The 23,949-nt window shown below is 36.3% G+C and overlaps 1 protein-coding gene across 4 annotated transcripts in view; it reads left to right on the forward strand.

Moving 5' to 3' along the window:
* The window catches only part of LOC101900239 (sestrin homolog), a 147,412-nt gene that overhangs the window by 98,240 nt on the left and 25,223 nt on the right, over positions 1–23,949 (forward strand). For all 4 annotated transcript variants that reach the window (XM_059130839.1, XM_059130840.1, XM_059130841.1 and 1 more), the window contains one exon: positions 13,291–13,455. In XM_059130839.1, coding sequence (XP_058986822.1) covers positions 13,291–13,455 — 165 coding nt within the window. The remainder of the gene's footprint in view (positions 1–13,290; positions 13,456–23,949) is intronic.

A 23,949-nucleotide genomic window follows, 5' to 3' on the forward strand; every position in this document is an offset into this window, starting at 1 on the left:
GCAATAGTTCGAAAGCTATTTTTAGCAACGCCCATATTTTATTTTATTTTGTTTTTTTTTTGTTTTTTTGTTAACATCTGTGGAACACTGTTGTTGTTGTTGTGGTGGCATTTTTGGCACCGAGTTGTTGTTGTTGTTCTTTTAGCAGCACATCTAATTGAACTAACAAATAAAACTAAACCTACTCAGTTGCGGCTGTTCCCACTTTGTATTGACAATGTCTAGCAAACTTTTAGCAACAAAAACATAAAAACAACAACAACAACAAGAACACACCTTTTGGTTTCGGGTTTGGAAGGTGTTATGTCTTTTTTTCGTTTTTTTTGGTAAAATGCTTAATAGCCATCAAACGATAACAAACCAAAGCAAACCAATCCAAACCGAACCGAACGAAAATAGAAAACAAGTTACAAACAACATCGACAGCAACAACAGCAACAACGAAAACAACAACAGCCATATTAAAATGTTAATATTTGTATTTAATTTGCATAATTTCAATGCGTAAACATTGTGTCTTGGACATGTTTGGAGTAAACTGTCAAAACTGATGTTGACTTTGATTTCATTTTTTTTTTTTTTGGGAGTAAACAAATACAGACATGAATATCTTGTCGACATGTGAGTTCGGCAATTGAGTACATTGATGAAGGCACGTAGAATTTGTTAAAAGAAATATATACATATGAATCTATAAAGCCAAATGTAGTGGGGTTGATCGTTTAATTTTTTAGAGATAGATTCAATAAAATGAAGGGCGGGAGAAATGAGAGGAGTACATAGGTCCAGGATACGTATGAGTGACGACACAAAGTATACGTACCGCATTATGGTTTTTACAAAAATATAGATGCAGTTCACGAGTTCCAGACTTTCGGCATTCTATGCGTGGGGAATTCCTATTTGATCTAAGTTTCGTAATACTAGTAAGTGTTTATTTTTTTTTTTACAAAATCTTCGATATTCTTGAAAAAAATCTTGAAAATGTCACGAGTGTTAAACTTGAAGTCTTTGAATTAAATTGGGAAAAAACCCAAGATTCCAAAAATTCATGTTTAAAAAAAAACAAGCAAAAAAGCTGTAAGTTCGGCCGGGCCGAACTTTTAATACCCTCCACCATTTGGTACAAATTTGGCAATTTCCAAAAAGAAAAAAAATAAAATCCGTTAAAAATTCTGTTAAAATCTTAAAAATACCGAATGCCTATACGACGACGTGGACCTGTATCCATTGCGAAATTTGAAACAATCTCGGTAAATAATGTCGCTTAAATCATGAAAATACCGAATATTGGGGGGTACCGTTATATGGGGGCTATACCAAGACGTGGACCTATACGGCCCATTTTCTGTTTTATGCTGCAGTATCTATTAAGAATTTCAAATACCAAATTTGGAACGATTTCGTTAAATAATGTCGCTAAAATCATCAAAATACCGAATATCGGGAGGTACCGTTATATGGGGGCTATACGAAGACGTGGACCTGCACAGATAATTTTCTGTCTTAGGCTGTAGTATCTATTTCGAACTTCAAATGACAAATTTGAAACAATTCCGGTGAATAATGTCGCTAAAATCAACAAAATACCGAATATCGGGAGGTGATGTTATATGGGGGCCATATGATAACTTGGACCTACAGGGCCCATTGACGAACTTAACCTGCCTACTGGCAAAATATACATTTGTGCAAAATTTTAGCCTTCTATCTCAATTTGTTCGAAAGATAGCGCGATTAAAACAGACAGACGGACAGACAAACAGTCGAACATGACTAAATCGCCTTAGAATTTTACGCTGATCAAGAATATATATACTTTGTTGGAAAATGCGCACCACCAGAACTCAAGCGCCAGCCCTGGTGATGGTGTGGGCCATAACAGCCAATGGTCGCTCTCCACTCGTATTAATCGACCGTGGCATCAGAATAAATGCCAAATATAATCGTGAAAATATTCTGGAGGGTGCATCAAATCCTCCAAACATTTAGGCCGCAGACTCAGCACGCGCCACCCAAGAATGGTTACAAGATGAGGTTCCTCGCTTCATTTCCAGCGCACAATGGCCACCAAAATCTCCGGACACCAAATCCGTTGGACTTTTGTGTCTGGAGTGTTTTGGAAGGCAAGGTTGGCACTAAAGAATACCAAAATGTCGATCATGGGCCAAAATACCACAGAACAACATTCGGGCAGAGTTTGACGGTTTCGTTGGCCGTTTGAAGACCATAATTCGTGCCAAAGGTGACCAATTCGAACAAATCTAAACTTATTCTAGAATTTGATGCTATTTCCGACATTTTTTGCTTTCGATCAATAAAATTAAAAAAAAAATATTGCGTTTGACTTTGTTGCAGTTTTTTTTATTTCACCCTGTACGTCCTTGAAAATATGTTGAAAAATCCACGATCATTTGCAAAAATGTCCTTGAAAAATATTCTTGCAAAATTCTAGATTTTTCTTAAATGCATCCGTGAGCTTGGTCAAAGGATTCAAAAAAAAAAAATATCAAATCAAATCATGCTCCCTGTTGTGGTCAAGAGGTTCGAAAAAAATGTATCTTCAAAGCGTTTAAAAAATCGACGATTTTCAATTAGAAGCCCTGTCAAAGATTTTTTTGTTAAAGGGATTGTTTTCGATCAGGAGTTCCGTCAAAATAAAAAATGTTCAGAAGTATTTTTGATTATCAGTCAAAAGGTTTCTCAAAAAATACCTACGATTTCGATGAGAAAATTTCTCAGATCCTTGAAAATTATTTCTTAATAATTTCGATCAGAATGCATCTGGAAATATTTTCTTAATAATCCACGATTTAGGTCAAAAGCCGCTTTTTATACCCTGCACCATACTATGGAGGGTATATTAGCTTGGTCATTTCCTTTGTAACTCCTCGAAATACTCATGTCAGACCCAACAAAGTATGTATATTTTTGATCAGCGTAAAATGGGCCATGGTTTCGTAAATGGGCCATGTAGTTTCAAGTCCTCGTATAGCCCCCATATAACGGTACCTCCCGATATTCGGTATTTTGATGATTTTAGCGACATTATTAACCGGAGTTGTTTAAAATTTGTTATTTGAAGTTCGCAATGGATGCTACAGCTTGTGACAGAAAATTGTCTATGCTGGTCCAGGTCTTCTTATAGCTCCGATATAACGGTACCTCCCTATATACGATATTTTGATGATTTTAGCTACATTATTCACTGTTTATTTCAAGTTTTGAATTTGAATATGGTAATGGCTTATGACAAACAATACCTAAGTAGGTCCACGTCGTATAGACCCCAATATAACGGATATATTCGGTATTTTTAAAATTTTAATAGAATTTTTTAAGGATTTTATTTTTTTGAAAATTTGCAAATTCGTTCCAAATGGTGGAGAGTCTTCAAAGTTCGGCCGGGCCGAACATACTGCTTTTTTAAGTTGTTTCTTCCTGCAATTGTATGATCGGTTAAGAAATCTCTAACAAATCCCTTCCAGCATTTTTTAGTAAAAATAATTTTTGTACATCTGCTTATGACCCTGTTAACCACCATACATAACGTGTGGTTTATGTCTTCGCTAATTAAATTTGAATTTTCCTATATGGCCCACATTTCCAATAGTCTCTCGGTCCTGCAGATCCTAAAGTCTACCATGGTTTGTTGAGTAAATAGATTTTGTCTAGGCTTTCTTTAATTAAAAGAAAGCCTCTCAGCAGGTAAAGTCCTTCAGGTTATATATATATATATATATATATATATATATATTCAGGTTATATATATATACATATCTATATATATATATATATATATATATATATATATATATATATTCAGGTTATATATATATACATATGTATATATATATATATATATATATATATATATATATATATATATATATACATATATATATATATATATATATATATATATATATATATATATATATATATATATACATATATATACAAGAGAAGTCAGCGAGAGTCAAAAAACATATGTCATTCTTGTTATATATATATATATATATATATATATATATATATATATATATATATATATATATATTTTTTTTTTTTTTTTTTTTGACTCTCGCTGCCATATTTGACTTCTCGTGAAAAATTCAAGGTCTCAAATTCTTCTACAGCAATTGAAAAACTTATTTTAGGCAAGATAATCTCGAAATCTTTTTTTTACGGAAGATTTATTATTAATCTGCTGGCATAGATGACCAATTTCCTTATCTGCTAAATCCGCTCACCTTGTTACAAGATCTTAGATTATAACCTGTTTTTACAATTTACTTAAAACCGTACTTAAACCCTTACTTCTGTTTTATCGTTGTCTCTTTCCTGTTATTAATTTTCTGCCCTGCCTTGGAACAATCGGTCTTTGTAATGACTTGTTGCGCCACGATGGGCTTCATGTCTTATTCATTCGCTGTAATGTTCCCTTTTTTTCTATTTCTTGTTTGTTTTCATTCCATGGCATTTTTTTTGTTTTGAGTTTTTAAATCGTGTATTGTTTTTTTTTCTTATTAACCATTTTTATTAAATATTCTATAAACAAATCACGTTTATGCTTTTGTTTTTGTTTAAAATGATTGGAACGCTTAAAAAAAAAACAGAATTAAAAAAATATTGAAGCCATCGACCATTTGTGGCGTATTTAACCTTAAAAACCCAAAACCAAAATAGAAAAAAAGTAATTAAAAAAACAAAGTCAAAAAAAAAAGAACAAATCATTATAAAAAAGAGCAGCCATTTTCATATTTTGTTGTTGCCATCCACTCGTTATTATTCCGCTGAACATCATAAAAGTGTCATAAAATTTTATGATAGTTTCGAGGGTTCGAGTGTGTGTTTTGCATACGAAGACGAGTTAATGAAGCTCCGAATAATGTTTAAAACAATATGTATTGTGACTTTTTGTTATTAAGCCTTTTTGTTTTAAGAGAGATTATTAATCACAAATAATGGCAGATAAAATAATTTAATTTCTTTGCTAATTTATGCAGCGATTTTATGATGACCTGAACTCTGGAGACCTTAAGGGGCGGGGTTCAATTCATTCAAAAAAAAAAAAATGAAGACAATAGAAATAACAGTTCTGTTTGTGAAAAGAAAACAAAACATCGTGTGGCAATATTATGTCATGCTTATGGTGTTGCCAGATCTAGTAATTTAGTAGAAAAGAAGGGGGTGGTCGGATAAAACAAAATATCTCTAAAACTTGTTTGTAACACAAAAGTCATTTAGGGCTTCTATGGGCAAGAGAACAGTTCCAATGATAAGTGGCAGTAGAAGACATTTAGGACCTCCAGCTCTTCTATAGACAGTAGAAGACCTCCAGCTCTTCTATATACAGTAGACAGTAGACCTCCAGCTCTTCTATAGACAGTAGACAGTAGACCTCTAGGTCTTCTATAGGCAGTAGAAGACCTCTAGGTCTTCTATAGGCAGTAGAAGACCTCTAGGTCTTCTATAGGCAGTAGAAGACCTCTAGGTCTTCTATAGGCAGTAGAAGACCTCTAGGTCTTCTATAGACAGTAGAAGACCTCCAGCTCTTCTATAGACAGTAGAAGACCTCCAGCTCTTCTATAGACAGTAGAAGACCTCCAGCTCTTCTATAGACAGTAGAAGACCTCCAGCTCTTCTATAGACAGTAGAAGACCTCCAGCTCTTCTATAGACGGTAGAAGACCTCCAGCTCTTCTATAGACGGTAGAAGACCTCCAGCTCTTCTATAGACGGTAGAAGACCTCCAGCTCTTCTATAGACGGTAGAAGACCTCCAGCTCTTTTATAGACAGTAGAAGACCTCCAGCTCTTCTATAGACGGTAGGAGACCTCCAGCTCTTCTATAGACGGTAGGAGACCTCCAGCTCTTCTATAGACGGTAGGAGACCTCCAGCTCTTCTATAGACGGTAGAAGACCTCCAGCTCTTCTATAGACAGTAGAAGACCTCCAGCTCTTCTATAGACGGTAGAAGACCTCCAGCTCTTCTATAGACGGTAGAAGACCTCCAGCTCTTCTATAGACGGTAGAAGACCTCCAGCTCTTTTATAGACAGTAGAAGACCTCCAGCTCTTCTATAGACGGTAGGAGACCTCCAGCTCTTCTATAGACGGTAGGAGACCTCCAGCTCTTCTATAGACGGTAGAAGACCTCCAGCTCTTCTATAGACAGTAGAAGACCTCCAGCTCTTCTATAGACGGTAGAAGACCTCCAGCTCTTCTATAGACGGTAGAAGACCTCCAGCTCTTCTATAGACGGTAGAAGACCTCCAGCTCTTCTATAGACAGTAGAAGACCTCCAGCTCTTCTATAGACAGTAGAAGACCTCCAGCTCTTCTATAGACAGTAGAAGACCTCCAGCTCTTCTATAGACAGTAGAAGACCTCCAGCTCTTCTATAGACAGTAGAAGACCTCCAGCTCTTCTATAGACAGTAGAAGACCTCCAGCTCTTCTAGAGACAGTAGAAGACCTCCAGCTCTTCTATAGACAGTGGAAGACCTCCAGCTCTTCTATAGACAGTAGAAGACCTCAAGGGCTTCTAAAGACAGTGGGAGACTTCTAGGTCTTTTATAGACATTAGAAGACCTACAGGTCTTTTATAGACAGTAAAGGACATTCAGGTCTTCTATGGACAGTGGGAGACTTCCAGATTTTCTTTAGGCATCAGAAGACCTCAAGGACTTCTATAGGCAGTAGAAGACCTCCAGGACAACAGAGGACCTCCTCGTCTTCTATGGACAGCAAGGGACCTCCAGGGCTTTTATGAACAGCAGAAGACTTTCAGGTCTTTTATAGACATTAGAGGACCTCCAGGTCGTCTAGGTACAGTAGAAGACCTCCTGTGCTTTTATGGACAGCAGAAGACATTCAGGTCTTCTGGAGATAGCAGAAGACCTCCAGGCCTTTTTTAGACAGGAGAATACCTCCCGGTCTTCTATGGACAGCAGAAGACCTTCAGGAGAACAGCAGAAGTTCTCCAGTTCTTCTAGAGACAGAAAAGTCCTCCAGGTCTCCTAGAGATAGCAGAAGACCTCCAGAGATATCTTCTATAACGAATAGAAGACCCCTATTTAATCCCTCTTGCCTTCTGTAGCGTATCACATTCGTCATACTCTCCTTCTTGGCCATGCTTTTATTTGTTTGTTTTTTTATTTTATTCTCTTTTTCTTTCTTTCTTTTTCACTTTTGCTAGCCAGTGTTTACGCAAAATTATAAACAAATAAAAAATGTAGATTGTTGTTAGAGATAGTGTCAGCTCCATGTTAAATAAACACTAATTAACAATTGTTTTGTTATTGTTTTTTTTTCATTATTTTTTGTTTTTGACTTTTAATTTGCCTAAATTAAAAGCCATAACAAGTTGAATGGGCTCTGTCTGTGTATGGGTGTGTGTGTGTGTGTTGAGTGTTTAAGATACAAATAGAACTAAAAATAGCAATTATTTTAATTAAACAAAAAAAAAAAAAAACATTAAAATTGGGTCAATTGTTTATTATAAAGCCAGACGGTTGTTTGATAAGAGTTTGTTTTTGATATAACGTTTACATTGTGTGTTTAAAGAGTTTAAGATTTAATGGGTTCATTGACGGAGTTAATTCGTTTTTTTTAACAACAATTACTTAGGTTTAAGCATAATTTGGAAAGAGCATAATTTGGAAAACTTTTTTTTTTAATTTTACTCAAAATGTCTATAATCCCTCCCCCTAACTTTCCAATTGGATTTGACTCCGTCTTCTTAAACTTCTCTTGATTTAATGCTAAAAGAACCAAATGCTGTTTTTTTATTTAACATTTAAAAAATCCTCAACAACTTTATTTTTTTGTAACCTTTTTCTCCAAAACTTTGAATTCATATCTATAAATCTAACTTATATCCATTATTTATTCCACACTTTGGATCATTTAAATCAAGGAAACCTCGCATGCATACATGTGGCCGGCGTACCCGCCTTAATTAATCACCTGAACAATAGCCGAATTTCGGTAGATGTTTTAACTGAAAGCTACCATTTAAATGGTAATTAATTAACACACCGCGACTTGAGAGGCGATATTCAAAATTTCAAACCACAAAAAAAAAAAAAAAACGCCAAACTCGAACAACTCACATAAAAGGAGACTCATTTGAAAAACAAACCAAAAACAAACAAAACAACAATTCTTCAAACTAATTTAAAATAAAATTAATGATGATCACAAATACGCTTGACATCTGACGCCCCAGACGGAGATTTATCATATCAACACGCGAAGCAAACAAACCACAAAACAGTAAATGTGTTTCAGGTTTTGTTTTTGTGTTTCAAATTTCCAGCTCCGAAAAACATAAAATAAAATATTTTGCGAAAAAAATGAGAAAAAAAAAAACATAAATATGGGTTATTTTTATATATCCAAATATTTTGTCACATAATTATTGGACCGGTTATTTGTTTGTGTTTTCTACCCGATTTGTTTGTTGCACCCTACAGTAGGTAGGAATTTCTCTTAGTTTTCTCTCATTATTAAAAAGTTCTAGATTTTCCTAAGATAATAGAAATCCTCCAGGTTTTCCATTGAGTATAAAAGATGTCCAAGCCTTTTATAGGAAATCGAAGATAACAAAGGTTCTCTGACAATTATGGAATATTTCTTGTCTCAGTGTATTTCTATTGGCCTTGAGGTCAATACACGACCTGAAAATCTTGCCTTGGCTATATAAGACCAACTGGTCTTTTATAGACTTTATGAAATCTTATCTGAGGTCTTCTAAGGGCTATAGAAAACCTTGAGCTCCTCTAATGGCTATAGAAGACCTTGAGCTCCTCTAATGGCTATAGAAGACCTAGAGCTCTTCTAATGGCTACAGAAGACCTTGAGGCCTTCTCATGGCTATAGAAGACTTTGAGGTCTTCTCATAGCTATAGAAGACCTTGAGGCCTTCTCATGGCTATAGAAGACCTTGAGGCCTTCTAGTGGCTATAGAAGACCTTGAGGTCTTCTAATGGCTATAGAATACCTTGATGTCTTCTAAGGGCTATAGAATACCTTGATGTCTTCTAAGGGCTATAGAAGACCTTGTGGTCTTCTAAGGGCTATAGAAGATCTTGAGGTCTTCTAATGGCTATAGAAGACCTTGAGGTCTTCCTATGGCTATAGAAGACCTTGAGGTCTTCTAATGGCTATAGAAGACCTTTAGGTCTTCTAATGGCTATAGAAGACCTTGAGGTCTTCTAATGACTATGGAAGACCTTGAGGTCTTCTAATGGCTATAGAAGACCTTGACGTCTTCTAATGGCTATAGAAGACCTTGAGGTCTTCTAATGGCTATAGAAGACCTTGAGGTCTTCTAATGCCTATAGAAGACCTTGAGGTCTTCTAATGCCTATAGAAGATCTTGAGGTCTTCTAATGCCTATAGAAGACCTTGATGTCTTCTAATGCCTATAGAAGACCTTGAGGTCTTCTAATGCCTATAGAAGACCTTGAGGTCTTCTAATGCCTATAGAAGACCTTGAGGTCTTCTAATGCCTATAGAAGACCTTGAGGTCTTCTAATGCCTATAGAAGACCTTGAGGTCTTCTAATGCCTATAGAAGACCTTGAGGTCTTCTAATGCCTATAGAAGACCTTGAGGTCTTCTAATGCCTATAGAAGACCTTGAGGTCTTCTTATGGCTATGGAAGACCTTGAGGTCTTCATTGGGGCCTTATAATGGCTATAGGAGACATTGGGGCCTTATAATGCCTATAGAAGACCTTGAGGTCTTATAATGCCTTTAGAACCCCTTGAGGTATTGTAATGCATGTAAAAGACCAGGAGGTCTACTAATGACTATAGAAGACCTTGAGGTCTTCTATTTTCTGTAGAAGACCTTGAGGTCTTCTATTTTTCTATAGCAGACCTTAAGGTCTTCTATTTTCTGTTGAAGACATTGAGGACTTCTACTTTCTATAGAAGACCTTGAGGTCTTCAAATGCCTATAGAAGACCTTGAGGTCTTCTAATGGCTATAGAAGACCTTAAGGACTTCTAATGCCTCTAGAAGACTTTGAGGTCTTTCATGAGAAATGGAAAATCTCCTTATTCCCTTAGGGTATTTTTGAGTCGAATCTGCGTTCCAGCTCCTCTCATAAAACCAAACTAATTTTAGAGCAAACAAATTAACACATTTCATTGGAGTAAAGCAAAAGCATTTTGAAATGTCGCTTGGCACGTTTTGAACACCTCTTGGGTGCTACCGGAAAATATTGAGCTATTTTTGTTTGCTTTCGTTTGGGATGATTTCAAAAAAAAATTCCGAAGACATTTATCTGCCAGCCAAACAAAAAATCAATGCTTGCAAATATTTCCATTGAAAGTGAAGTGATCCGGTTGATACTGGTTACTAAGTGCGCTAAGACAAGACAAAAACTTTCGACAAATTTTCAAATGCTAATTGTCGGAAAAGACATATGGTTTGGAGATCATGCCTCAGTTCTTTCGATGTGGCATCTTCTTGTTGGGCAACGAATGGTCTTTCATAGAAGAAGTAAGGATTCTTTTTTCACCTAGCAACAAAGTCTCATTCTTAGACCTTCTATAGATGGCCTTTTCTCCGGAGTTAGATCCCAAATAATTCCATGACGTAGTAGATGCTAACTCTATTTATAACAGCTGATAACAAGATATGTTGTCAAAATACTTATTGTGATTGAAATCACTATAGAAAGGATAATTAAAGACTGAAAAAAAAACATAAAGAAATGTTGACATTTTGTGATTTTTGGAAAATCTGAAGAAACAGCTTATTACTTCGACATGAAATAAGCGATATCGTATCCTATGAAATTCATTCCGAAGAGACTTCGGAAATTTTGCAACAAATTTTTACTGACAACGTTCGTGGTGCCATCTAGTTGTCAACTCCTGATTAATCTCGCAACCATGCCACCATATGCTTTGAAAAAATGACATTCTTACATTGACTGCAATCGCGTGTCATTACCTGTCATTCAAGCCATGACATGTGTGTGATACTCACTGTCAGTCTTCCATTTCAGTCTACATCTCGCCTGTTACCAAAAAAAAATTAATGAAACTTGCAATCATTCGTGCTGCCATTTTGACAAATTGTCTACGGATCGGATCGGCCAACACTTTATTGTCTAACCATATTCTGGACATGTAAACAAATAAAACAACATTTTTAGTTTCCCAATTTGAAAAGCAAACAAACAATGGTCGGCGTTAAGAATCATCCGACAAGCGATCGATTTAAAATGGAAGAGACCAGTTGTGGGACATGAAAACAACCGCCGCTTTTAAGTCCAAATTAGTTTTCAAAAAAAAAAAAAAAGAATGACAACTAAAACTAAAATCGTGTTGCTTGGAATATTGTCGCGATGTTAACGGCAACTGCTGGTCAAACAAATATGGCATGGCGTGGCACACGAAGTAGTAAAAATTAGAATCGATAAAATGTTGAAAGTTAATGGAAGATCTCTTTCTCTCTCTCTCATCCTTTAGTTTCCAAAATTTTTAGATTTTGACTTTCATTGCTTCTCAGAGCCTTCAAATTATGAACTATAATCACAATATGTGTTTTGACAGTAAATTTAATGAACGGTTGTAGTAACTAGAGTAGCCGTCAATTATCCCATGAGGTATTCAATACCCAGAGGAAAAGATCTCAAGCCCGGCCTAGGCCGGCTACTTAAAAGATATCAAATTGTTGGCCGGTCTCAAGCCTCGACGGAAGGCCGTTTACTTAAAAAAAGTATGAAATTCAAAAAAAAAAAAAAAAAAAAAAAAAAAAATTAGTTCGTTTAGCCGGTGTTGGTTATACCCAGGGGAGAACATCGCAAGCTTCGGCGGAAGGCCGTTCACTTCAAAAATGAATCAAATTCAGAAAAATTTTAGTTCATGTAACCGGTGTTCGACCAACCCAGAGGTGAAAATCAATAAAAAAAACTTTGGATTTCGAAGCCGGTGTTTGAAATACGAGGGGAGAAGATCTCAAGCCCCGGTCGAAAACCGGCTACCTAAAACAGCATAAAAGTTAGAAAAACTGAACAGAATGTATTGAAAATAATCGGGTTGTCCGGGTTTAAAAATCCATATCTCTGGATCCAGGAATACTACTGGCTATCGTAAGAGCACTCCACAGTTGCCGTCGCAAATAAATCGTGAGCTGAACATATAGCAATATTCTATTCGACAAATATTGAAAAATGAGCTCGGGGTAAAGCCATTGAAATTCCAAAAAGCGCAAGAACTTACACCGCAACAGAAAGAAAATAGACTCAAAAGAGCTAAAGAGTTGTTTCACTTGGCCGTAAGTGGTGAACTGCCGAATTTGGTTTTCTCCGATGAGAAAACATTCGCTGTCCAGCAGTTTGTAAACAAACAAAATGATCAGCTCGTGTTTACCTGCCAAAGAGGTTATCCGAAAATGTGCACCTTCGATTGACCAAGTTTCAAGCCGTTCATGGTGATGGTGTGGGCCGCCATAACAGCCGACGGTCGTTCTCCGCTCGTATTGATCGTCCGTTGCTCAGAATTAATACCGAATATTATCGCGAAAATATTCTTGGAGGGTCTATTAAAGCCTTGGGCACGCAAACATTTTGGCCGCAGACCTTGGACATTCCAGGACCATCGCACTCAGCACGCGCCACCCAAGAATGGTTACAAAATGAGCTTCCTCACATCATTTTCAGCGCACAATGGCCACCAAAATCTCCGGATACCAATCCGTTGGACTATTGTGTCTGGAGTATTTTGGAAAGCAAGGTTGTCACTAAAAGATACCAAAGTGTCGATCACCTCAAGCAAGCGCTTCGCCGAGAATGGGTCAAAATACCGCAGACAAACATTGGGCCATCGTGTGACGGTTTCATTCGACGTTGGTAGGCCATAATTTGTGCCAAAGGTGACCAATTCGAACAAATCTAAACTTATTCTAAAATTTGATGCTATTTAAGAAATTTTTTGCTTTCATTCAATAAAATTAAAAAAAAAAAAATGTAAAAATTATGGCGTTTGAATTTCTTACTGTTTTTTTCTCACCCTGTATAGTTAATAGATTCCAAAAATTCACTACGAACTGTTGTACTATGATTTCAATCACATTAGGTATTTGGACAGCTGATCAAGTGATTATCTGTCCTTCCACCCCGGCCTTTCAACACAAACTTATTTTTCCTCTTATATTTTAAAATCTTTTTGTCTTATATATTTAAATCTTTTGTCTTTTTGTTAATAGTGGGTTTTGCTTGACTGACATTTCCATAATTTCCCTTTTGTTTTTCTATTCTTCTTGCAGTGTCCCGTTCGTGAATACAACATGGATGACCTGGAACTAGATCAGGTGACAAAGGTCATTAGCTATCATCCACGTTTCCTGGATCATTTTTTGAAGACTCAAAATTTCATTATGAACGGCGATGGGCCGCTGCCGTACGACTATCGTTATTATTTGGCCATAATTGTGAGTAGAAAAAAACATATTGTTATTATTTGTTTTGAATTAATTATTTTTTGTATAAGAAATTTATAATAAACACGCCACCCGGAGGAAATGTTAAATTATATAAAAAAATATATGTTGTGGGTCGGTGACTTTAGAATGCCTAAAATTGCTGACATCAAAGTGACCTAGAATAGTCAAATGTTGCAGGGCATTGAAATATAAGGACATGCTTTCAAAAATAGATTTGAAAATGAATTTTTAATGAGCTTAAATTGGATATAGAGACCTTTGCCTATTTAAGGGTCTGTAAGGCGTTTAAGGGTCTTGAAGACTCTGGTATATTATAAAGATCGGATGGCTTTTAAAAGTTTTTGAATAGCTTTTGAAGATTCCAAAAAGTTTAAATTGGTTATATACACCTTCACCTATTTAAGGTTCTGCATGGCATTAGAGGTTCTTGAAGACTCTCTTAGGTCTTGGAGGTATTATAAATTTTTTGAATTTTCTTTAATAACCAGAATAAAGACCAGGGGTCTTACATAACATAGTTTATCTACAAAGTTCTTGTTTAAATATATGGATTTGGTTTGAAAAAAAAAACGATGGTCATCTGCAGTGTTTTAAGGTTAAAACAAGTAAGAAAACTGTAAGTTCGGACGGGCCGAACTTTGAATATCCTCCACCATTTGGAACGAATTTAGCAATTCTCAAAAACCATAAAATCCATTAAAAATTCTGTTAAAATTTTAAAAATACCAAATGTAGCCATTATATTAAGTTCTATAGGACAACGTGGACCTGCATAGGCATTGTTTGTCATTAGCCATTAGCATATTCAAACTTGGAAACTTGAAATAAACGGTTAAAATCATAAAAATATCGTATATAGGGAGGTACCATTATATCGGAGCTGTGCGAAGACCTGGACCAGCATATACAATTTTCTGTCACAGGCTATAGCATCCATTACCAACGTCAAATACGATATCTCAAACATTTTCGGTGAGTATTGTACCTAAACTCGTCAAAATATCGAATATAGGGAGGTACTATTATATGGGGCCTATACGAAGACCTGGACCTGCATAGACATTTTTCTGTCACAGACTGTAGTTCCCATTACGAACTCTAAATACGTAATTTGAAACAATTCCGGTGACTAATGTCGCTAAAATCATCAAAATACCGAATATCGGGAGGTATCGTTATATGGGGGCTATACGAAGGCGTAGACCTGCACAGACAATTTTCTGTCATAGACTGTAGCATACATTACGAATATCAAATACCAAATTTGAAACAATTTCAGTGAATAATGTCGCTAAAATCATCAAAATACGGAATATCCGGAAGGTACCGTTATATGGGGGCTATACGAAGACCTGGACCTGAACAGACAATCTCCTTCATAGACTGTAGCATTCATTACGAACATCAAATACTGAATTTGAAATAGTTCCGGTTAATAATAATGTCGCTAAAATCATCAAAGTACCGAATATCGGGAGGTACCGTTATATAGGGGCTATACGAAGACGTGGACCTGCACAGACAATTTTCTTTCATAGGCTGTAGTATCCACTAGGATCGTCAAATGCCAAATTTGAAACAATTCCGGTGAATAATGTCGCTAAAATCATCAAAATACCGAATATCGGGAGGTATCGTTATATGTGGGCTTTACGAAGACGTGGACCTGCACAGACAATTTTCTGTTTTAGGCTGTACTATCCATTGCGAACTTAAAATACCAAATGTGAAACAATTCCGGTGAATAATGTCGCTAAAATCATCAAAATACCGAATATCGAGAGGTACCGTTATATGGAGGCTATACCAAAACGTGGACCTACATAGCACATTTTCAATAACAAAAGTTCTGCAGCCATAATATACATTTGAGTAAAATTTTATCAATCTACTTCATTTCGTTCGGAAGCTAGAGTGATTTCCACAGACGGACGGACAGACGGATGGACATCGCTAAATCGACATAGAATTTTATGCTGATCAAGATTATGTATATATACTTTGTGTGGTCTAAAATGTATATTTCGAGTTGTTACAAACGGAATGACATACTTTATATACCCTCCATACTATGGTGTAGGGTATAAAAATGGATCCTCATAGGTATGTAATTTAAGAGGTTTTTCATACGAATAGAAGAATTTTAGTGCGTTTTTTCGCAAATACAAAAATCGTAAGTAGGTCCATATTGAACATACCTCTTTTTAATATCCTATATTTAAATATCTCAAAGATATTCTGCTGAAAATTTATTAAATTTAAATTTATTTATTAGATTTTCGGACGAATTTCTATGTTTTGCCGAAACATAAGTTCCCAATAATTGCTGAAAAATGTCCCCATCGAAAAATACATTTAAATGCAAAAACTCACACACACACACCACCTTACTGCCCCCGCTATGCCATTCACTTCCCTACTTGGTTACATCGGGTCATCAACCGTTTGGGCCTAATTTCAATTACCCTGTAGTTTTCCACTGTCATTCAGTCAATAAATATTTCAAAGCATTTAGCCATCCATCTTACCTATCGCACGTATCTCCGTTTTGGTTAGGGTGTAAATAAAATTAGCCAACAATGGCGGCAGTGACAGCCAAAGCACAACAACAACGCCAACAAACATTAATATTTCAAATAGTTAAAAAAAATCGAAACAACAAATACGCCAACAATTTTAATTTGCAATTCAAATATTTCCAGATTTACAAATTTGTCAAAACAACGCCACTACAATTGTAAAGTGGTAGCGAAAAAAACGTCGACGTTAAAGCGCTTGACTTGACTTGTACGGGCCTTACATGACCCAACAACGCCAGACAGTCAGCACCAGCTACTTAACAGATGCCCATAACCCAATGCAGTTTAATGTAGTTTAAACTATGTTGTATTGCATTTTGTTTGTGTGCGGAGCGATGGAACATGGGGTGGATCGAATGAAGTGTCAAATGTGCAAAATTTAAAAAAAAAAATCAGACATCTATCACCAATCACCAATTTCTGGGAATAATTGTAAAACATACTTTTAACCTTTTTTGGGGAGAAGGTTTGAGACGAAATATGTCGATAAATTCCATATTAACATCAGATGTCTGGTTGACAGAAATACTTAGATATATATCAAATTTAAATAGAATCGCTCCCATTTGTGGTGGAGGTTCCTGAAGGGGTGAGCGGTTATCTATAATTTTTACAGCAGGATATGTGATAGTAAAAATGTTGGGATATGGGAAACATGAAGAGAAGCGGTTGCTTATTTTGCATTTTATGAAAGATATAAATAATCCAAATGTTGACCCTTTGTGGGAGAGGTACAAGAAGAGTGGTCCGACATACATAATCTTGTGTTATCAAAAATGTGTGTGAATTTGTAAAATTTGAAGAGAACAGGTTGCTTATTTCCCCGTTTTATTAGATATAGTATCATTCAGAATTTCGAGCCCTTGTGGGGAAGGTACCAAAAGGAGTGGTCCGAATTAATCTATGTTCACATCGCTAAGTTTGAAAATAATCGGAATGTCATTTCGCGCTCCATGAGCATCATCCATCTTCATACCTGATCTTCACACCGATATATCCATCTTCATACCTGATCTTGTGCTATCAAAAATGTTAGGATATGTACAATTTGAAGAGAATCGGATGGTTATTTCGCATTTTGTACTTCGTGGGGGAGATACTTGATGAAGTGGACCGAGATTGTCCGTTCTCGCATCTGCCCTAGCAGAGATATCATGAGCGAAAGCCAGACATGTTCTGAAACGGATTTGGTCCAATAGGGTATAAAATAGTTTATTTTTTTTTTTTGATGATGCACGTTTTGGCCGTATCAAGTGAAAAAAAAAAAAAACTGCAACAAAGTCAAACGGCATAATTTTTACATTTTTCTTTAAATTTTATTGAATGAAAAGTTTAGATTTGTTTAGTTTAGATTTGTTCGAATTGATCACCTTTGGCACGACTTATAGCCTTCAAACGGCCAATGAAACCGTCACACGCTGCCCGAATGTTGCTCTGCGGTATTTTGGCCCATTCCCGGTGAAGCGCTTGCTTGAGGTGATCAACATTTTGGCATTTTTTAGTACCAACCTTGCTTTCCAAAGTACTCCAGACACAACAGTCCAACGGATTGGTATCCGGAGATTTTGGCGGCCATTGTTAGCTGGAAATGAAGCGAGGAACCTCATTTTGTGGCGCGTGCTAAGTACGATGGTGCTGAGCCCTGTTGGAATGACCAAGGTCTGCGGCCATTTATTCGGCATTTCTGCGGCATTTATTCTGATGCCACGGTCGATTAATATGAGTGGAGAGCGGCGACCATCGGCTGTTATGGTGGTCCACACCATCACCATGGCCGGCGCTTGAGTTTTGGTTGCCAACGGAAGGTGAAGGTGGTTGTTTGTTTATCAACTGCTGGACAACGAATGTTTTCTCATCGGAGAAATCAAAATTCGGCAGTTCACCATTTTCGAAGCAACTCTTTAGCTCTTTTGAGACTATTTTCTCTCCGCTGCGGTTTAAGTTCTTGCACTTTTTGGAATTTCAATGGTTTTACCCCGAGCTCATTTTTTTAATATTTGCCGAATGGAATATTGCGATATGTTCAGGACATGAGCCATTTTTCGGCCCCTGCCACGCAGGTTTCGATCAAGTCGCTTCTTTACTTTTCGAACCATTTCTGCTGATGTTCCTGTTTTCTTCCGTCCACTTCCGTGACGTCGGGCTACGCTACCAGTATCAGTATCACGGTAACGAGCGATGAAACGAGACATAAAAGATTTATTCACATTTAAATGCTGGAGTGCTCTAATGATAGCCACTTGTGGTTTTCCAGCCAAATATACAGAAATCACACTATCACGCTTGAATTCCGTCACGAATAACTTTTTTTCTGGAAAGTTCTCACCAAAATGCTTTTGTGCGCTTATAAACAATATAATGAGCTGTAACTGGAATAATTTTAATAGCTGTCGGACGAGTGGCTTAGAAATGACAGCAGTTTGAAGTTGATTGCAGTTTTTCCATCTCTCCCTGTAATTATTAAAAATTTTGATCCGTTGTTGGCGGATGTAGCAGAAGGGGTGGCCTGATATATCCCATCTTCATACCAGATCTTGATCCATCTTCATACCAGATGTTAGGATGTATGAAATTTTTGTGGTACCAAAACGGGTGGACCGACATTGCCCATCTCTGAACACGATCTAAGTTTGACAATAATATAAGGATATACAAAGTTTGGATAAAATCGAAAACTCCTTTCGGGAGCTATCATGCTCTCAATCCAAAAAGCCAGACGGTCGGACGGGCACCCCTACATAGACTTCAAATGCCCTGAAACGGATTTGGTCCAAAGGGACCTAGGGTCTGCAACAGTTATTTCGATGAGGCACGTTTTGACCGTATAATTGCAAAAGGTTACCTTACCTCCCAATTTCTACCAAAAAAATCTCTGATCTCAATATAGAAAATCGACTTGGAAAACTCGCATATTTGACCAGAGGCAAAAACCGACTTCGACTTTACAATAATAAAAGTCGATTAGTGTATCAATCGAAAGATGATTGCCCTGCCCTGCCCCATATGCAACATTTAATCTCAGTTACAGAATTTAAAACTTGTCATCCCTGAAATCCTAATTGTCTGTCCACACACCCAAATTAATTTCTTGTTGTTGTTTCCTTATTTGCCAGATTAATTATTGTTGTTGTTGATGGCGGGTGCGCTACTTTCATTTATTGTCTTTTAATTATGACAATTAGCCGAGCCAGTAACTGGCCAAATATCAAGAGAAAAATCGACCCACTCGAACTCAGTCAGAACCACTCAGCCAACAACCGAAAATGCCAGTCACTCAATTTATTAATTGGCGATCAGATGATCAACAGAAAAGGGTATCTGGATTTGGATTAAAAATTAAATATTTTCCTCATTGAATCAACAACTGGATGACAAGCAAAAAAAAGGCGAAGAACAATAACACCCATAAAATGGATCGACAACAACAACAAGTAATGACAAAAAATGCTTCTACAAAAAAAAAACGCCCACACACTCGGTATGAGTATCAGAACATTCAAGTATGAGTGTTGTGAGCTCTTATTTTGATTGCCTATCTGGGGTATGAATGTGTCTGTGTGTGTGTTTGCATTATGGATTGCAATTAATTAAATGCATTGTTAACTTATTTGTTGTCTTGTTGTTATTCTGTTCTGTTTTTTTTTTTTTTTGGGTTCGATTCGATTGTTTTGTTTTGTTTAATGACCTCAAACAACAACGCCCTCAATCGCTCCTACAATGGCAATAATAAAACACAACAACAACAAAAGCTAAATATATTTTCGATAAGAAACAGAAGCTCTACCTGAAATGAGACTATTAACCTGAAGGTGTAGGCAGGATTTTTTTGCTAGAATAAACTTGAGTAGCAGAGCAGATTTTTTGCATCAATGCATTATCTATGGGAGAGCTGGGACATAATTCAAATATAATTTTTTTACAGAGAATTTATTGGATTTGGTTAAAATTTAATATCTATACATATATATATATATATATATATATATATATATATATATATATATATATATATATATATATATATATATATATATATATATATATATATATATATACATATATATATATATATATATATATATGTATATATTTCAGATCTGGTTGTAGTTTGGAAATCCATCCTGTGTTTGTGCAAAAAGTACTAAATGGTACTTAATTGGGTATTGGGGGAAGGAATAAAGCTGAAATTCTGAAATTAGATATTGAAGTCTACATTGGTATCTGAAGCTAAGATATGGCGGTGGTTTGGAAATGCGTCCTATATTTGTATGAAAAGAACTAAATGGTACTAATTCTGGGTATTGGGTGAAGAGATAGAGCTGAAATTCTGAAATCTGATATTGAGGTCTCTGTACTGTTCGGTATCAGGAATTGAGGTGTGGAGAATTGATTGAACACATGGCGATAAAATTCTAAACTTTTATATTTAGATAACTGTTGGTATCTGAGGTTCTGATTCGGAGGTGGTTTAAAAAAAAAGCCTACTCTACAGGGTGAAATGAAAAAAACTGCAACCAATTTCAGATTGCTGTCATTTCTAACCCACTCGTCCGACAGCTGTTAAAATTATTCCAGTGATATCTCATTATATTGTTTGCAAGCGTACAAAAGCATTTTGATGAGAACTTTCCAGAAAAAAAGTTATTCGTGACGGAATTCAAGCGGGATGGTGTGATTTCTTTATATTTGGCTGGAAAACCACAAGTGGCTATCGTTAGAGCACTCCAGCATTTTAATGTGAATAAATCTTTTGTGTCTCGTACCATCGCTCGTTACTGTAATACTGGTAACGTAGTCCGACGTCAAGGAAGTGGACAGAAGATACCACCAACATCAGCAGAAATGGTTGAAAGCGTAAAGAAGCAACTTGATCGAAGCCGGCGTCGCAGTGGCCGAAATATGGCTCGTGAGCTGAATATATCGCCATATTCCATTCGACAAATATTAAAAAATGAGCTCGGGGTAAAGCCATTAAGATTCCAAAAAGTGCAAGAATTTCACCGCAACAGAAAGAAAATAGACTCAAAGGAGCTAAAGAGTTGCTTCGCTTGGCCGAAAGTGGTGAACTGCCGAATTTGGTTTTCTCCGATGAGAAATCATTCGTTGTCCAGCAGTTTGTAAACAATCAAAATGAGCGTGTTTAAGTTGAGGCGCTTATCTGACTGGCTTAAGTCAACGGCTGAACTAAGGAGCCTAGGGCCAAAATCGAACTAAGTCAACCTGAAACTCCTTTGTTCATCTACTAAGAAGCCAATCGATAACTTAAGCCTGTCAAATATGCGCTTCATGTATTTCCACCCTTACTTGCCAAAGAGGTCAACTGAAAATGTGCACCTTCGGTTGGCCACCAGAACTAAAGCGCCGGCCATGGTGATGGTGTGGGCCGCCATAACAGCCTATGGTCGCTCTCCGCTCGTATTAATCGACCCTACAGTCATCATCACCATCAGAATTAAAACCGAATATTATCTCGAAAATATTCTTGGAGGGTGTATTAAAGCCTTGGGCATGCAAATATTTTGGCCGCAGACCTTGGACAATCCAACAGGATTCAGCACGAGCCAACCAAGAATGGTTACAAAATGGATTTCCTTGCTTCATTTTCAGCGCACAATGGTCACCATTATCTCCGGATACCAATCCGTTGGACTATTGTATCTGGAGTATTTTGGAAAGCAAGATTGTCACTTAAAAATACCAAAGTGTCGATCACCTCCAGCAAGCGCTTCGCCGGGAATGGGCCAAAATACCGTTGAGCAACATTCGGGCAGAGTGTGATGGTTTCATTGGTCGTTTGAAGGCCATAATTTCTGCCAAAGGTGAGAAATTCGAACAAATCCAAACTTATTCTAAAATTTGATGCTATTTCCGACTTTTTTTGCTTTCACTCAATGAAATTAAAAAAATAAATTAAAAATTATGTCGTTTGCATTTTTTGAATATTTTTTTTTTTTGTTTTGAATATTTAAGCAGCTTTGTTCTTGGCCATTCCAACGTGAAATTTTACTTTTTTTGAAGAATTCTTTGAATATTTGATATTTTCAAGGGCCAACGGAGCTATAATCCTGAATTAAAAAAAATTGTTTATCCTTATTCTGATAAATTTATTCTTAAAACTCTTAAGTTTCCTATCCGATCACTCTCCATCACTAACACATTTTTTTTTTTTTTGGAATATTTAAGCATCTTGGCCATTCCAACGTGAATTTTAATTTTTTTGAAGAATTCTGTGAATATTTGATATTTTCAAGGGCCAACGGAGCTATAATTCTGATTTAAAAAAAAAATATTTCTCCTTATTCTGATAAATTTATTCTTAAAACTCTTCAATTTCTGAAATTTTACTTTTTTTTTTGAAGAATTCTTTGAATATTTCAAGGGCAACGGAGCTATAATTCTGAATTAAAAAAATTGTTTCTCCTTCTGATAAATTTATTCATAAAACTCTTAAATTTCCGACCCGATCACTCTCCATCACTAACACATTTTAATTAGTAAGCCTTTCGAACACATGTAAAGGTGACACAACATAAAACGCCTTTATTCCTCTACAAAGAAGCCAGTCAGAAAAACCTTTTATGTATTCTTGGATGGTTTCTGCATTTGTTATACCTTTCAAATTTCAAAAATATTTGATAAAAAGAAGGACAAGGAAAACCAACATAATTTTGAGGACTGGAACCTCCCTATATCAAAAAACTCTGGGGATATAAGACTTTTTATAGACCCACGTTGAAAGAAGAGCTGGTATAGACGGTGTTCTGTCGTATTTTTAAGAATATTTCATAAACTGAAAATCTCCTAAGAACTTTTAATAATTTTCGGTATGCCTAACAGGGCAGTGTTACCAATGTCTTGTAAACAATTTAGTTTTTTTTTTTTTTCGAAAAGTCCCCACTGTCCTCACCATTTCAACATTTGTAAAATCTCAAGAATTTGTTTTCCTCTTTGTCTATCTTCTGTAAATAGACAGTGTTCTAAATTTTGCCGCTGCAAAATTTAGTAGCCAAACTGTCTCATCGATTCGACGGCAAAAACAAAAACAACAACAGAAATACCCACCCAAAAAACCAAAAAAAAAAAAAAAAAAAAGCAACCATAGATAAATAAATAAATTTAAACGAAGGAAAAAAACTGGGCAGCATGATGAGGTTGTTTTTCTGCACAAAATGTTCGAATGGTGGGAAACTCATTGCCAAAAAATTCACGAAAACAACAGCAACAATAAATCAAATAAAGAAATAACAACAGCAGATAGTATTTACAGAATAAACAATGTGACACATTTCAAAAGTAAAACGTATTTTAAGAAATCATGCAAAAAATAAACGACAACAAAAAAATCAAATGCTGTTTTTCGTTAAATATATAAAAAAAAAATCGAAATAAAAATACTTTATTGAAACAGATGCGCTCGTTCGGTGCAAGCTTTTTTTGCACAACGGCTGACCACAACAGCAGCAGCAGCAAAAAAATACCACAGATAGGCCTACTAGAATACTTGGAGAATGAGAGAGAGAGAGAGGGACAGAAGAGGAAATCACAAAAATAGAAATTACATTGAGATAGAATTTTTTTTTGCTTGCACTCAAATGTCCTGACAGATAGCCATTCTTCGCTATAGCTTCATACCCAGCCCTATGCAAATATCGCTGAGTGTAGTGTTATTTTTTTAATTTGTATTCAGTTTGATTGATAAGCATGGCGAAGGGGGTGTTGTTGACTTGCCTCCGGACAGCCACAGCCAGCCAAGTCATTGAACTGCAACAGTGTTTAGAAGAATGGCATGGAGCAGCAGAAGCAGACGAAGAGGAGATACGTAAGAAATAAAAAAATACAACTTATTTTTCTTTGAAATAGTCTGCTCACGAGCAGCAACAACAACAGAGGCCAGCTATTACTG

The sequence above is a fragment of the Musca domestica genome, unplaced genomic scaffold (assembly GCF_030504385.1).
Source record: "Musca domestica strain aabys unplaced genomic scaffold, Musca_domestica.polishedcontigs.V.1.1 8, whole genome shotgun sequence".
Taxonomy (NCBI): Eukaryota; Metazoa; Arthropoda; class Insecta; order Diptera; family Muscidae; genus Musca; species Musca domestica.